The sequence below is a fragment of the Pieris rapae genome, chromosome 19, assembly GCF_905147795.1.
Source record: "Pieris rapae chromosome 19, ilPieRapa1.1, whole genome shotgun sequence".
Taxonomy (NCBI): domain Eukaryota; kingdom Metazoa; phylum Arthropoda; class Insecta; order Lepidoptera; family Pieridae; genus Pieris; species Pieris rapae.
Genome location: NC_059527.1, coordinates 7,100,512 through 7,118,709, shown reverse-complemented (window position 1 = coordinate 7,118,709; position 18,198 = coordinate 7,100,512). Strand labels below are relative to the sequence as shown.

Genomic DNA, 18,198 nt, shown 5'->3' with positions numbered 1-18,198 from the left:
GTCATAGGAACATAGGCAGAACATAGAAGATCCTTTGGAACCGTTCTTCTATGGATGTTGCCAGAAGTTTGCTTCTACGTATCTTCCATGGATGTTGCCAGAAGAACTGTGTTGTCGGCATGCCGTAAGTTATCTATTTTGTTTCTTCCAACTGGGAAACCCTTTACCTAATTGTCCATGGTCTTCCGAATAATGTACTCTCCATCTATCTATATCTAAAAAAGTGCACATGACAAGATGCTGCCATTCACCTTTTTTGGTTTGGAAAATTGGAGTATTCAATGCCAATCCTAATGTATGAATGGTTTCTGATGTACAAAGTCTGGATTAAAGCTGCTATGTTTTAAGTGTGTTTACGATTTCAAAGTATTTGGGTTGTGGGTTTATTTATTATCGTATTACGATAATTGTACTACATTCTGTAAGACACACAATATATATTCTGGTGAATGAATTATGCACTAGCGAATGTATACGTAATAATGCCGACAAAACATGAAATACGGCATTTAATGTCTGGGAAACTTGACTAGAAACTTGTTGGACATATACAGTTTACGAATGACAACTGGTTTGTATTTTCACTATTACTATAACTTAAATTATTATTAATTAGGTTTCACAGAGATAAGAAGGGAATCGTAAAAAAATGATTTTTTTGTGGCATGTGGTAAAAAGTAACCACAATTTTGGAGAAGGTAGGCTATGCTGCGAAAATTTTGGGTTCGTTATCTTTGAATCTCCATCAATTCAATCAATTTCAAAAATTATTTATTCAATGTTCAACAACAATTAAAAGTGCTACATGTCCAGTTTTTGAAAAAAAATCTGAATTAATTACAGTTATAATACAAGGAAGTCAAAAATGAGAAGATTAACATAGTGCTTTAGGACTTTATTCCCCGGGGCAAGCGTTATATTACAGGTCCAAATTAACAAAAAAACTTAAAAAAAGGTATGGTTATCAACTGTATTTTTTAAGAAGCGGTACGTTTAGTTATACATTTCTGTACCAAGTACAGTAGAATTCGAATTATCCGAATCACAAAAAATTAAAAAAAAACCGCAAAACAGCTTACATTGACGGAGATGTTTAAAAAAACAATGATTTTTATTTCTAAACTTGTACATAAGTACATTTTATTTATATTTAAAACATGTGCAAATTTCATGTTTCTTTCATTTAATTCAATAAAAAAATAGTGCAATATCAAAACGTAGCTTTTATTCTCTCCAATGGAAACTTTTAAAAAAAAATCCGATTATCCGAATATTTGATTATCCGAATGGGTCCCGGTCCCCATTAATTCGGATAATTGGAGTTCTACTGTACGAGAGAAGAACGTTAAAGTATTTTACTATTTTATATAATAGGACGCGCCTGACTGACACTAAGTTGACACGTCATTCCAAATGTACAATACATTTGGAATGACGTGTCAACTTCACCGCTTCATTATATACTGTCCTTAAAATATTTAAGGTGTGCCTGCATAATTAAAAATAATAAAGATATAATACTAAAATATAAAGAATAAAGATATAATGTAAAATATCGCAATGACTTTGTTAATTACTATAATCTTAAAGTGGGTAGAAGATTTGTTATCTAATCAACTACGAAGGTGGAATCGCCTTATCAAAGGGGCAATGTCTCACTTGGTATATCCGGGTCGTATTCGATAAAAAAACTCGCAAACATTTCTTTATATTATATTTTTTAATAAGTTTATTGCTAGTTTCGATCCACTTCATCCACCCTTCTTTAGGGCGGTAACGCACTTGCGAGCCATCCGGCTTTGAGGATGTGATGGCGGCATCAGCCCGTTTGCCCCTTTTCTATATAAAAACATACTGTTTGAATATCGAATGCCCCTTTTGCTTGAATTTATTGTATCATAAGTAGTATAGACAAATAGACAATTGGGTGAGATGTAGGAGTATTTTGACAAACGGGAGTCATACTTTGCTAAGTCTCATTTCCGAGGTGTACCCATAATGCCTGGGCATTGATTTCGATTTCCGTTCGGAACGCTAATTTTAACGCACTACAATATTTCTTCGTAATCACATCATATAATAATAATTACATTGAACCACAATTTGCGGTCCACACTTAAGTGGGCTGTCTTAATGCGTCTTCATATTTATGAATTACGTAAAATATAAACTTAAATGTATTATAGAACCCGTCATACTAAACTGTTTCATATTTTCAATCTTAATAGAAACTATGCTTCAAATATACTTACAGGTATTTTAAATCTATATAATGAGTACTCGTGCCATGTTATCTCTGAAAGCGCCTTTTCGAATGAGATAAGCAAGATATAAAATATATACATAAAAACACACACACACCCTTCAACTAATGATTTAGCAAATTTTTTGGTTAGAACATAATCTTCTTCGTAAGGTCAGTACGTAGTTGGTGCCAAAGTTCTGTCATTAAAAAAAATATTGCATTCTATTTTTAAAAGTTTGACTATTGCTTTGGAACAATATCAGTCACTTTCTGTAATTGTTTGAGTGGATGGAGTGGACATTGAAAGAAAACCAAATAGCTGTGATTGCGTTGCACCACTGTGGGCACTCGCTGAGTACCATTTTCAAGTTGCTCAATTTGAATATGACGCTTTGGTTTGTGTATGAGTGGAAAAAAAGTAATTCGCGTGCTGCGATAGATGACTGGACGCGGCGGCCTGTATTAAAAATAAGAGACGTCATTTCGAATGATTTCATATCTACTTTATTCCTTAATTAATGCACTAAATAAATTAATTATTACTATTGTCTTTATCATTATTATCATTTATGACAGAACTATGGAACCGACTACATATTGTATTAGAAGCTGTTGATTATCTATACAGTGTTATTTTTATTAATAAAACTATTGATCCATATTTGATAATCCATATTTGATAATATGCTTCCTCTTCATGGAGCGTAATCTTCAAGAAGGTCACGCTAAAACGTATCAAAATTGTTGATTTAAATAATTTCCTTATATTTATCGTTGATTTTGTTTTCATTTTTCCTGGTGGGGAGAAGATCGCATTTATATTGAATTATTTTCGTTATTAAAGTATTTTCGGATGTTCTAGAAAAGAGCGTACCAAAGCTAGTAAGCCCCCTTACCATATTGCGTTACGAGAGATTCGTATCCGGATTCCGATTTAGATATAGACTTTTTGCATCCTATAAGTTGTATAATAAGTTTGCGACAGTTACCGATAGATGTCGTTATTTTGGATTTCTGTTTCAGTGCTCCGCTATTATTAATTGCAATAGCAATCATGTATCAACAGGTCGACAGTATCAGTCATTAGTTTCCCAGTTTGTATATAATATTTGACCAATTCGACTTAGGATCCTTCAAGAAAAGAGCATAGTCTTCAAATGCTAGCAACGCACTTGCGAGCCTTCTGGCAATGTGAGTATCCATGGGCGGTGGTATAACTCACATTCAGATAAGCCTCCTTTTTTTATTAAAAAAATCTTTGTATCAGTCTACAAAAGCTGTAAATTTTGTAGACTGATATAAAGATCTATTTATGTATATATGTATAATCTACATATTATTTAAACTTCGCACATATAGGCCATATACTCCGAAGAGATTCCAATCAAATCCCCAAGAAGACGCTCGATTGACGCGTCCCAGGCAAACCTGGCGTCGTACAGTTTCAGATGAGGCGAATACAACCGGTAAGACGGAGCGACGCTAAAAGAGTGGTAATAGACTAATACGTTCTAAACATTCGTCAAAATCTGCCGTCGTAATGAACGGTATTATGTCGTACATAATTACCTTCAAACATTGAAACAATCGTATCGCCTTTGTTCGTCTGTCTACGTAGATGAAATACTGTTTTGTGTTTTGTTCGCTGGGATAGGCGATAATTCGAATAAAGTTCAAATATATATATATATATATATATATATATATCATGAAAATAATTTGTATTTACTTTAGTGTTTCTTAGAGTTTTATTTAAACTTATTTTAATATAAGATTAATATATTATGTATATTTATATTAGAGACACTACTTTCGAAGAGCACCTTCATAATGTTTGTATATTGCATTTTTTCTTCACAGACGCATCGGCAGACTTTCCTCTAGCATTTGACTAAGCTGGACTATCCAAGATCTTTATTTAATTTACTAGTGTTAATCGAGCTATTTAAGTCATAATTAAGATTTCTTCATATAAATTCTATAATATTGAAAAAAAGGACGTAAGAGAAAAAACAAACGAATAGTCAAGAATATATTTCCTTTACAAAAATAAATACATAAAAATTCTTAATTAAAGCACCAATATTTAGTTTATCTTAGACTAGGGATTATTTTATAAGTTTTACAATTCTTGTTACAATTTTGTCTTTGACATACGAAAAATTCTATTAAAAAATACTATACAGATATAAAATTGAATCTTTCCGATTTTGGGATTTATAATCCGATTTTCGATAGCAAATACGATAATACGCCAACGGAGCAATATCATTTCTGATAAACGTCTCATATATAAGAGGGTTCAAGGGCTATTTAAAGATTTCATTTGGCGCCTTGTAATACCGGTAACCCCAGAGATGTTGATGATGACCGCCTTTTGACGTGACAACGTCTTATAAATCGGTGAACATGACATGTCACGTTCGACTAAAACCGATCGTGCAAGGGACAACACGTGTGTTCACAAGATCGTGTAAGAGAGACAAAACAGTTAACGTACAGATTGTTTTCTGTCGCTGTCTCTTTTACTCTGACGCATCGGCCGATGGAGTGGAAGAGAGATAAATGCGGCACAAGCCAAACTCTTATAGCCTTCCTCTGTATAGCTTGTACGACGCTCTCGTTTGTGCAAGCGGGACGTGACTACTAAGCTCGGCTCAGGCGGAACGTGACATGTTTTCCGTGCGTACGACTGGTGTTCATCACATCAAAACATTATCTCGTTAAAAATCAAGTTTAAAAAAGCGTACACGAAATAAAGTTAATAAATCAATAAAAATTCATATTAATAGTTAAAATACTATTTACTCCATATCTACCAGAGACCAATCACACACAAAACAATATCAAAATTATATCACCTATGCAGTGTATTATAGTATTATATATTTAATAGTGTATAACCATGATTCATTAATCAAAATACTCCAATAAAATGTGAATAACATATGAATTAAACATTAGTATTATAACATTAAACATACTATAACATATAAATATTTAAACACCTCCTAACCATATTACCGGTTTAACCGTTTATTTTTTTGAAATCGTAAATATATTATATTATGTAGAAAGCATTGTGATTCTAAAGATTATGTTTCTTGTTATGTCTACAATTTTATCCGTTTTCTTTAGCATTTATTTTTTCCTTACTAGATTTACCAAGAAAAGATCGAAGAGCGATGCGTATTATAAATATAACATAATCCTTGGTTAGTTAATTATAGCAAAGTGTATCAATCTAAATCATTTAAAAATATCCCACATTTTTATTATAACTAATAAGCTCATAAAATTTTCTTTAAAAATTTTAATTGACTATAAAAATACTAGTCTATATTATCCATCTGAAAGACTATCATACCAATTCGGATACTTCATGAGTCAATTCTTAAAAGGCCGGCTACGCGATGGCATGGAGAGTCTATGGGTGTGTCACTAAACATCAGATAAGCAGGACTCCTGTTTGCCCTTGTTATATAAAATTACTTTAAACAAATGAAGATCGTAACTTCCAGGTAAGGTACCCCTACCGGGAGTCGATTCCAGTTCGGGAAAAAAATTATGATGACTTCCAGCCATCAACGTGATGCAAATGGAATGAGTTAACACGGCTCTTATGATGATGAAGACGCAGGAGGGATCAACCCAAACCCTTCAAAACACTTTCCATAGTACACTTTGTTGAATACCTGTATTAACAATACATTTCCTTGATAACGCGTCTTAAAACCTTACCAGCGGGGTTTTTAGGTATCTCAGTCACAAATTGAACCTCCTTAATTTTTTTAAACGCCACTACTTGCTTGTTCACATATTCTAATAATTCCTTCGGGTCGATGGTCTGTTTGGCTTGTGGCACTACGAAGGCTTTAGGCACCTCGCCGCTTAACGGGTCCTTAATACCCACGATGGCGCAGTCAAGGACTTTAGGGTGAGTTCGGAGAATGGTCTCCAACTCCGCTGGCGGTACTTGGAATCCTTTCACCTGCAATATTAATTATTATTATTTTTCATATGTATATAATGTTTTAAATGTATAAGTACTTCTTTTGGCGCTATAGGGAAAATTGATGAAAGTAAATTTTTACGATGCATTCGGGCACTGTTACAGAACACCCTGAAGTTAGTTATAGTCAACATTAATTTTTTTATTGTTAGTGTTGTTTATTCTACAAACATAGAATAAGGCGAAAGAAATATTTTTTGAAGATTATCTTTTTACTCCAAAATAGTATATTTTTTTAAATAATGATTAGCTCTGATGACATAATAAAAAAGTAACGTATCACGAAAAAACTGGGTGATGTTTTAAACGTGAATATTCGATTCGATTTGGTTTGACACAATAGAATTCGATCGAATAGTGAAGAACCGAAACGGAAATCCAGTCGGATTTAGGACATTCCCGTATTCGACATGATTTCAAAATTAGAATCTATAAAACCAATTAAATGTCTAAGGGCCTGTTTCACAATGTCCGGATAAGTTCCAAATAAGCTATTTATTACTTATTGGTAGGATAAACAGTATTTTTGCGTTTCACGACTGTCAGATAGCGCTATTTGTCATGAAATGCCAAGTATCTTATTCGGAAGTTTTATCTTTCGAATAATTTATGTGTTGCATAGCTATTTGGCACTTTATCCATACATTGTGAAACAGGCCCTAAATTTATTTTTAAAATCGAACTCTGATTCTTATACAGTAGATTGGTGGTCCATAGAGTTATGTGAATTAGTACACAAAAACAAAGTCTTCCATTATGTGACTAAGTGTTATTGGAAACTTAATGTTAAATATCCTTTTAGTGCATTAGGTTAGGTTTGTGCAGAGACAATTCATTAAAAAAAATAAGCAAAATAATTTAACGGCAAAGATTATAGAAAAAGAAAGCAATGTTCGATATTTAAATAAATGTTACCTTAATAAGTTCTTTTAGCCGGTCAGTGATATACAAATACTTATTCTCGTCGTATTTGCCGATATCACCGGTTTTGAACCAGCCATCTGATGTGAACACTTCCTTATTGGCTTCTTCGTTCTCATAGTACCCGCTCATGAGCACCGGGCCACGGACCAAAATTTCACCTTCCTAGACATAATATTTACTATGAAATGACTATAGACTATTGAATAGTCGTTAATTTGTAGATCAATTTGTTCTGTTTTCTGATGAGATTAATTTTAAATGAATATTGAGAGATGCAATGGATTGCAACATTAGGGTTGACAGGTGTAACAGTTATATTATTGCAAGTAGGCCTCTGTTTTTTTTTATTTTACACATTACAAATTAAAGTTATTTATTTGCTTTTTATGATCTATGGTTGAATTAATTTCAAATAATTTAATTAATAAGGCATATGTTACAGATATATAAGCAGAACATTTTTTAATTCTCACCTGTCCTGGCCCAAGCGCCTCCTGGGTTTCGAGATCAGAAATTTTAATCTGGCAACTCCCAACTACATGTCCAACAGCGGCATAATTCGTGTCATCATTGCGTCCAATTACTATGCCACCGTTGGTCTCAGTCAGACCGTAGCCTTGACGGAATCTGATATTCCTCTGTTGAAGAAATTCCCTGATTTTAGCGAATACGGTGTAATATACGGAATATGTCGAAATTCAACTGTTTAGAGGAATTTAGCAATTTATTATTTAGTTACTATGACTCGGTTGACTGGCCAATAAGAAATAATGGCCAAGGATAGGAATGTTAAGTATTTGTACGGACCCAGATATACTTTTAAGGCAACCCAAACATCACAGAAAAGATGCGGATAGTTAGTTTATATATATAGTTAGAGTAATTTCTTTGTCTGTCGTTTTGTATCAATAAGGTTCACAGCCTTTTGTTCTGTTATAGGTGAAACAGAACTGGTTTTCCACGTTTTTTTTTTTCAAGATTTGTGACGTTTAAAGCTTTGGAAACGATTATGTAATTAATAACAAAGAATTAGCTGGGTCAATCTTAGAAGGTAGGTAGCAGACTTTTCTAGAAGTTTTAAGGACTACCGTCATTCATGATGTTGTAAAACTTCGCTTTACAACAATATAGATTTTCTATTGGCTCATATCTTAATATCTATCTAAAATCTTCGGTCTATATGATAAATATCCTCCGAGGCGGCTGGACCGATTTTGATGATATTTTTGTGGGTTTATAAATATATCTATGTATTAGCTAGAAATGCTTACGTTTTTCTTTAGCAGAGCTTCAACGTCGCTTTTGGCTAAAGAGGCCGCTCCACACACGATACCTTTGAGCGATTGGAGATGCGCGGATGTGACAGCCGGATGTTTTGCCAGAAATATTACTGAAACACATTTTAGTATTAAACATTTTTATTAACAAATAGCTGTCAACATTATATCACCTCCAGAAATACACATAATCTGGACTACTGAACTAATTTTAATGAAACTTTTATCTTAATTGAACATAAGTATGCGAATTTATTAACTAAATTATCCTTTTTTAAATCAGTTATAAACAAAGATTAACAAGTGAGGGCTGTTCACCGTCTTATAAACTAAATATACTTTACATTATGTATAATAAATTTTATGGTTTTTTTTTATTACAATCAGAAAGTACCGATATGAACATAGTATGATTAACTTACTCATAGGTGGAACAGCGTACATATGTTGAGTCCTATGCCGGACCAGTGTCTCCAGAAACACTTCAGGCTTGAACTGACTTATCGTTACCAGTTTGACACCCACACACATCAAATTCAACATAAGCACGTTGAAGCCAAATATGTGGAAAAATGGCAACACTCCCGGCATCACTGACTGATAAGTCGCTGAAATTATATATATATATATATATTATATATATATATATATATGATATGAATGATATGAATTTCACTTAAGATATATATATATTATATATATATATATATATATATATCTCTTAAGTGAAATTCAATTCTGGAACCCACTTAATAAAATTTTGATACTAAATAGTTTTTTTTACTTCGAACTTCACATAAACATTATAAACGAAAACACTTAGGCAAACAAAGCCAATACAGATTACATTGATAAACAAAATACATAAATGTGTTTACATTAATAGATAAAAAAAGAAATCTTAAATTAAATAATTAAACTAAATTCTCACTAATCTTAATATATATAAATCTCCTGTCACGATGTTTATCCGCGATGGGCTCCTACTACAAACTACTTAACCGATTTTAAATTAAATTGCCACACCGTGAGCAGTCTGGTCCAACTTAAGAGATAGGATAGCTTAGATCTTTAATTACAGTCGCAATTTTATTTTATAGCAAATTATTTGTTTTATTATCTGATACAATTCTAATAGATGGCGCTGTGTTAAAAGTACCAACGTTTCACTTAAGTTCTACCGTTTCCCTTGAATAGTATACTACTATGTAATATAACAAAAACATTAGCCACAACAACGCTTGTCCGAGTCATGAATGATGTGTCACATGAAACAATTGTAATTGTAAGAATTCTTAATGATACTTTGTTCCACTGAAATACCAGCTCCTTCATCTAATCATACAAGGCAAAGTGGCAGATAGAAGGACACCTGGCCGCAGACGCAGGCCTTGGTTGAAAAACCAAAGGCAATGGTTTGGTCAAAACACTTAATCACTGTTTAAAAGCGCGGCATACAAAATTAATATAGCCAATCGCCAATCTTCGCAAGGATATGGCACTATAAAAATAATAAATAATTACCTGTAGCCTCCTCCACACCACTAACATTCGGATCTAGAATGGCGTTGTTAAACGCCACAACAGATTTGTGGGTGCAAACAACGGCTTTCGGGAAACCAGTTGTACCACTCGAAAATGGCATTATGGCGACATCTTTTGAACTACGTTTCACGGCCTTCAAACAGCCCACGTCGACATTCAGGTCATTGGCGAACTCTGAGAATCTTATTGTTGTCTCTGGTAGCTCATCGTTGTCTATTAGTATCACAGGTAGTTTCTTCTGCATAGAGTTCAGGGCCTCTGCGATGTTCGGATACGATAGCTTTGATGATACTATCGCTTTGCATTTTATCATTTCCAGCTGGCGTTGTAAGTCATCTGAAATTGTTAATTTATCATTAATTTTGTTTCGTAGTAGTCTTGCGGTGGATAACGAAAACGTTTCTTACTAATGATGTAACCTGATTCGATTGTTTCGAGTTTTTTTTTGGTTAATAAAAAAAATAGAGTAATTTTTATTTTACATAGTTTTCTTAGTTATTAATGACATCATTTCAGATTATTATATACACATTCATAATCTAATCAATATACAGATTTTACTTTACGTTATATCTAATACATTTTTAAATTCTTAACAAAATTTACATAGAATGATCATTGCTTACATTTCAAAATACTGTAAACAAAAAATTCCAAATTTCAAGTAGATTAAAGAATGTTTCCAGGAATTTTTAGGTTGCTTATTATAAAAACACAAAACGCTTAATCTCTTCTATAATATTAGAGAAGACATTTGTAAAAAATCAGTGTCTTGGAACTTCCCTATACAGAACATTTGACGAAGTTTCGTTTTGTGCAGACAAATAATTTCATGTTTCGGAGTTCCGACTCGGAGTAGCCTACCATACGATTGCCCGAGGTAAAACATTATTTTTGTAGATCCGTTCTATAAAGAACTAAAATAATGACTACTATCTATAATATAACAATGATAAATATAAATATAATAAATGATGTACAATATTATTACTGTACATCATTTTTCTTTCTATCATCAATAGTTTCCACAGAGCATACAATGACAGATCTTTCATGGATAATTCTTTCACACTTTGGGTTATATTCTAGTTTTATTAGGTATACTGTTATTTTCAGAATGTAATATAGCCTATGTCAGTCAGTAAAGATGCAGCTTTGTAATGGTGAATGATTTTATTAAATCGGTCCATTAGTTTTTGTGTGAAAACATTACAAACATACATACAAAAACACTAAATTTTCCTCGTTTAATTATACGTATAGATATAGATTTTCTACATTTCTTCGATATATCAGTTTGCCGAGCGTTGGCAATCTTTTGTAAATAAAAAAAAATTACGACCCTAAAATTATATAAGAGACTGTAGGTAGTTTAATTGTCTAACTGTGTGTACTTTAAACTATTATTACTAGATAATGGTATTTCCGTGAACAATAAATAAGTACTTGTGCAATAAAATTATTATACAAACATTTTATTATGACTTTAATTTTAAGAATTAGAGTTCAGTATTTCGTAATAAATATATAATATAGAATTTAATATTTCTGTAAGATCTTAGAAATTTGGTGTTAGAAGTTGATCTTTTACTAATATTATTGTTATTGACTACACGTTATGGCGGGAGATGTTTTAAGCCTATAGCGGCATTAAAATATAGAAAAAAAGTATCTCTGCCTATGTTTTTTCAAACGCATCAGTATTTGTAATAGTAATACTGATAACAAATGGCATTTTAATTATTTTTTAATGAATTGATATGATACGGCACATAACCTATGTATAGTTTTATAATTTTCCACACTTCGAGTACATTATATATACATATATATATATATATATATATATAATGTACTCGAAGTGTGTGTGTGTGTGTGTGTGTGTGTGTGTGTATAATTAGTAGCTATATTTTCCTTATAAAAATAATAAATTTCTGACCGCATGCATAAATATTTGATAACTTACTATGTATGCTTTTTCATTGATGACATAATTCTAAAATACAAATATTGTCGATCTTCAACCAAATCACAGCGGTTCTTAAGATAGGATTCGAAAAAACCGGACTAAGCCCGAAAATGTTTCTTGTTTTCGAAGTGTGGAAAATAATAAAATTAGAACATAATATATTATATGCCTAATATCATTTAAAATAATTAAAATTACATTTGTTATCAGTATTACTATTACAGATACTGATAGGTTTAAAAAAACATAGGTTAAGATTTTTTTTTCGTCTTCACCACGAACTAATTAATAGCCAAAACTGTTTAAAAAAATTAATTGGTTATCAGTAAATAATGGTGGTTCCTAAAAAGCCAGTTACTCAAATAATTTTGGTTTTTCAATCTTTGGACGCCACTTGATATAAAAAGAACTCAATATTACATAAAATTATAGGGGGCAAACGGTTAAAGGCTCATCTGTTGTGTGATACCAACATGAACATGAACGGTAAATTTCAGAGGGCTCGCGAGTGCGTTGCCAGCCTTAAATAACGGTACGCTGTTCTTGAACCATGTTTGTAAACAATGTTATAAACAAAAGGTTATTGATTGATATGAAGTCAACGGAACGTAAATAACTTAGTATTATCTAATCTATAATGGCCATGGCATAAGAGCGGGCACTAACCAAAATCACTCATCGCTTTGGTTTTATCTACGTATAAACTTGAATTAAAAAACAAATATGTATTGATCCTTCACTATAATCGTCGACTCTTATTAAAAATAAAATACGGTATGATTTCCTTGACAAAAAACACGTCACCTGCAACTTCTGCCCAATTTTGCTTTTAATAAATCATGTATGTTTTAAGAGTTATTTTTATAAAAGCATGTGGCGTTTACTGCCTTTTTGTTACGCGAATCTTGCGTCTCACGCGAACTTCAGGCCTAGGTTTCTTTCACTAGTCACTAGAGCGGGTTTTGCTTATCTAGCGCGCTCTTTACACCCTTTACGCCAGAAGCATAGTATGAGAATGAATTAGCAGACGCTTTGTGAGCGTTTTCATACAAAAGTGTGGATCACGCATGCCGCAAAGTAAGGCTTAAACCCTCCGGCAGAGCCAGCAAAGTGTGACGTAATTATCATAGGCTACATAAAAATAATAAAATAGGTTGTCTGACGATAGTTGAACGTGACTACGTCATAAAAAAATACTGATGAAATGGTTGCATTTTTTTAAAGAAAATTTTAATGTTCTTTGTTTACTGATAGATATTTTGTATGGATATAAGGAGGTAAATGGAAATCACAATTGAATTGATAAACTTACATTTATTTGTACGCATAAATACAATTTTTTAACTAACGAATGCTGCCGAACGCAATGACCGATTGTGCCTCTTTGTCGCTCGTTCCGCGCTCTCGCTTACACTTCAAGCCTTAAATGGAACGGAGGTAACGCCGCATGCGTCATGTTTTTTCGTGCATGCAGACGGATTCATCGAATTATTTGATGTTGTCACGTCAAATTTATAAATAGAATACGAAAGAAATTTTTAAAAGTTTAATCCTAGCATGGTATTAGCTCGCTGTACTGCGATAATTTATCCTTGAGCGAGGAAAGCACCAGCTCAAAGATAACCACTACTATCTACCAAGCGTCTTCTAATCTTTAATTAGCTTCGTGCACTTGAATCCCAAAGTCCAAGAGTCTCATATTTTTAGTTTCTTATCAGCTTTAAAGAGTTTGCACATCGCCAAAGGCTCTATATTCCTTGAAATGCATCATATATAAAGGAAGATAAGATAAAATAAGAATACCAAATCCAAATATCTATGTAGCTAGGAAATGGGCGGAGCATATATATATATATATATAGGCACTATTAAACTCGTGCCTATGATACCTACAATAAAAGTAAGAGAAGGTAAAAAAAGAATAGACATAAATATTGTGATTAAAAGAAACCAAGGGTATAAAGATTGAAGGAATATTATATAGATAATATAATAATTTATTAATTTTATTTTATCTAAGAAATGCTTTAATTGCTATAACTAAAATGTTTTTCTGTCATGTTTGTACAGAAATAAAAACGAAATTATCTAGCAGGTAAAAAAGTTTAATCCATACAGAAATTAATACTTTGGACTAAGACTTAATAAATGAGTAATACTTAATTTATATATATTTTTTACTATAATGTATAATATAAGTATCAAACCTATCATATCGGTTGTTTTAATGTTTGTGTCACATTTATCTAAGCCCATTAATATTGTATATTATATTTACATATTGTATTTTCTAGATATTAGTAGGTGTACATTTTTTTAATTAACACATTTCAATACCTTTTTAAGTCAGCCTGCATGACTTTAAATTATTCCCCTTAATATGGTATACGACCAGTCGAACTTAAAATAGTTTCTAGAAATTTCTTGATTACACATAAAGAAATGCAACGCCTTTTACTGTTTTCCCAGCATTCCACTTGTCATACTTTCTAACCAAAGAACATTTAAATATACGTATAGAATATACATTTTGACGTATATTTATATTTTTATATAATCACTGATCTACTGATTAAAAGTTTTAAAAAAACTTACGAGCACTGTACGCAGGATTCATCATACTGATTATACAACCGGCTTCCAATATTCCCAGTGAAATACAGGGATATTCTGGAACATTCGGTAGTATTATGGCTACTGTGTCGTCATTTCTCAATTTCAATTTCGTCCGGAGCGACGCAGCAAAATTTATCGACATACGATGTGTTTGTGCGTATGTGTAACCGTGGCCTGTGGTTGCACACACCTGAAAATATTAATGGCATTATGAGAAAGAGGATATTTTGGAAGTGAAACTTCCTTAGGCGCATGAGGGTAATTTTTTTTACAGATGAAACGCAATAAAAAGTTATACTATTTGTTAGTTTCTACAGATAGTTTCTAAATGTCTTATATTTTTTATTATGTAATTTCATATGTTTGTTTTTCTTGTGTTTCGTCTGTAAAGTATCTTATTATTGTTCACTCGTGTCAATTTAGCCCTCGTGTCATTTTATATAGTTACCCGTTAAGGCAGGAGTGTTTTTATAAATAAACAAAATAAATAAATAAACAATATTTTTTTCGAAGAAAAGGGAGAGAGCGATTGAGACCGATGGATAAAGGGCGAAAGCAGCATGAAGCAAATAGCCATGGAGCGAGAGGTAAGAGAAAGTTATAGTGAAAAAGATTGAGTGAGAGAGTAACGGAGATCGATAAGAAATATTTTATGCTATTGGTTGATTTATTCATTTAGTACTTAGTAATACATATTATTAGAACTATAGATGGCAATTCTACGACATAAAGTCTTGTGCAGTAAACGCGATTTTTTATTTACTTATATTATCATTAGCACGTATACAGTGTGTAAACAGTGTGAGTCCATATACAAATACATGGAGTGATTATATTATACTGGTACATGTTCATCTATTGGGGCTTTTACATTAGTAATAATTAATTTACAAAGTTTCACTTGTGACATGTGTAATTTGCACACACGCACTTTGTTTTATTTTTATTATTCATTTCTTGAAATCTTTTTGTAGCCCATTTGTACAGAAGACAATGAAGAAATTAATATTTTCAGTATTGTGCCGTGAACGTTGCGTGATTTTCCATTTTTCATGCATGAAAAAGCGGTAGTTAAATAACCGAATTATCAGAACCTCATTCTAGTACACAAACCTAATACATTCAAGGTTCAAAATAGAAAAACTTTTTTTCGTCATAAATTCTAAGGTCTATTTATTTTATATAACAGGGTTTTTCTCAACGTATCGTCTAACGTATGTATTTGTTAGTGCGTGATAAGAAGAAAAAAAACAATATAACTTTTATTTATATGACTGTTTGCTTGTTAAGGATCCGAAAAACCATTCCATAAAATAAAATTATGTAGACTGTACTGTATTATTTACATAAAATTACACAAAGGAATTTTTAAACGGGGACAATGCTTTATTATGTTTTTATAGAAACAAAGACGGCACGTAAAAATTATTAATAAAAAAATACGAATTACCAGCGACGCGCCTGTTTCGCAACCCTGACCCATTGACCTTGAGAAATTATATACTTACACAGTACACTTTCGTGAATCATTCTAAATATTGGTGAAAAACGTAATATATTCATTCTGTACAAGACGCAGCAGGCCTGTTTCTATACAATATAATAATAAGAAATATTATTCATTTACTTATTACATTGATCAAAAGATTATCCCTTTCAAACTTTACCTATTTTATTTTAGATAATAAATATAAAAAAAATTTGATCCGTTTAAATGTTATATTGGAAATTCATTAGTGTGTTTTTTTCAAATGATTCTGATATCATTCATCATCACTATACAAATTTGGTACTTTTTAGCCTAGAATTTGGAATTGGACAACCAGCCCTCCCCCCGACCCTTCTATATGAAAAAAAAATCACTAACTTAGCAATTAAAAAAAACAATAAGCATAAATAAAGTAGTGTTAGGTGGTCTAGCAAAAAACCACAACAAAATGCATCTGTACAATTAAAACAAAGCAACAGGAAAATGGTATATTTTTAATTTTACTATTGATCAGGTTTTAAAAACTCGTTTGCTACATACAATGATACTTGTCATTTTGGAAAAAAACACAAATAAAAGAAACCATGACTTAGTTTTAAGACTTTAAGCTCATGTCAATACAATATCTTAAGTGCAAAACTCGAAATGAATTTAAAACAAGACACAAACAGCTGTGGTTGGATGTGATAATAACATAAAAAATATATACTTCTCATCACAATTTGTTCAGCAATTAAGTGAAAACCACCTTTTTTATATAACATCTTCCTAACAAAACTCAAGTAGAATTGGTAATTTTAGAAAAAGAATTTACATTACTATTTCATAGCAAATTGAATTGCCCGATCATGGACTACAAAACGTGCTATAATATGCTGTCTTAACTTTACATATTAAACTATAAAGCAACAAATTTATAGACATAAGTACCTGATAAGACTGACCTTAATAAACACTAATACTAGAACATGTCATGATTATTATACATTACCACAGCAAAAATCATTTAATATATCTAAGTTAATAGCATTTGAATATTAAATATTTTGTATTAAATTAGTTTGTAGTGTGGTTCTTCAATAAATAAATAATAAAAATAAAAAAGGTAACTTATAGTCAGTATATAACATTAAAAATAAATAAATTTATTAAGAACTCATCATTTGTTAACGCAATATTAATTACAAAATAGCAAATACATTTTAACTATATTAATATGCCATTTACACAGTTTTTATAATAAATTCTAAAATACTCACTGTAAAAGTTTTGTCTGGCCATCTGTCCAAGTTTTGCCACACAAATTCATTAATTGTAAGATTTGAATCTTCTAAATTCTTAAAAACTGATGTTAATATTTTTGAATCAGTGCTGTTTTGTAAAAAAGAAGTTTTATACACATTTCTTTTTTTTATTGTCAGGCTTAAAGCACGTCTTAATGTTGAAGCCATAAGGCACACGTTATTTTACTTAATATTTTAATAAAATTTAGACAATTTTTTAAAACGTTTGTTTGAACCTTTCTCTTTTGTGAACTGGTTTATAAAAAAATTATACACGAGTCTAATAACGACGCACCTCCACCCATCTAAGTCCAAATAACAATTAAATTTGCTTCGCAGTCGGTTGACAGTTCCGTCTTGTGCTCAATTCCGTAACGGCCGTAGCTCGCGGTCTTACGAAAGTTGAATACTGAATAGACTTTGTACTCAACAGTCAACACAAATTATCATAATTACGCATACATAATATGGTAGCGTAGGTGACCGGTTAAATGGCCTTGCAGAGGGAATATAAACAATGCTAAGTTTTTAACACTTTACAGCTGCAAGCAAGCAGAAACAATTATATGTTGATTGTATGTAATTTTATTTTTGGTTTGTTTACTTTAATTTATATGTATGTATTGAAACAAAATTTTCCACTATGGACAATAATTAAATTTGCTTGTTATTAAAAATATATTATACAGTACAATACGTTACATTATACGTATAAAGATATAATACCACTCAGTCTACGCATTGGTGTTAGTACGATTTCATTATAGGTATAAATTTAATTTTCTCAAAGCATACATATAAATTAAACAATCGACAGTTATTAAATATTAATGTAACT

The 18,198-nt window shown here is 31.6% G+C and overlaps 1 protein-coding gene across 1 annotated transcript; it reads right to left on the bottom strand.

Annotated features, from left to right (window-relative positions):
• Positions 1-4,264: 4,264 nt before the first annotated feature.
• Positions 4,265-17,955, bottom strand: LOC110994947 (4-coumarate--CoA ligase 1). The gene is made up of 8 exons (XM_045632388.1): positions 17,337-17,955; positions 14,568-14,778; positions 9,983-10,339; positions 8,881-9,066; positions 8,453-8,571; positions 7,655-7,819; positions 7,173-7,343; positions 4,265-6,236 (listed from the first exon to the last, which is right to left on the bottom strand). Exons 1-8 carry the CDS (start codon positions 17,526-17,528, stop codon positions 5,946-5,948), a joined length of 1,692 nt encoding a protein of 563 aa, XP_045488344.1. The 5' UTR covers positions 17,529-17,955; the 3' UTR covers positions 4,265-5,945.
• Positions 17,956-18,198: the final 243 nt, after the last annotated feature.

Excerpts from the sequence above, each read along its gene's own strand:
- LOC110994947 (XM_045632388.1), bottom strand. The coding sequence starts at position 17,528 with ATGGCTTCAACATTAAGACGTGCTTTAAGCCTGACAATAAAAAAAAGA. Across the intron at positions 10,340-14,567 it reads GAATCCTGCGTACAGTGCTC|ATGACTTACAACGCCAGCTG; the intron begins GTAAGTTTTTTT and ends TAACAATTTCAG. Across the intron at positions 7,820-8,452 it reads AAGCTCTGCTAAAGAAAAAC|AGGAATATCAGATTCCGTCA; the intron begins GTAAGCATTTCT and ends TTTCTTCAACAG.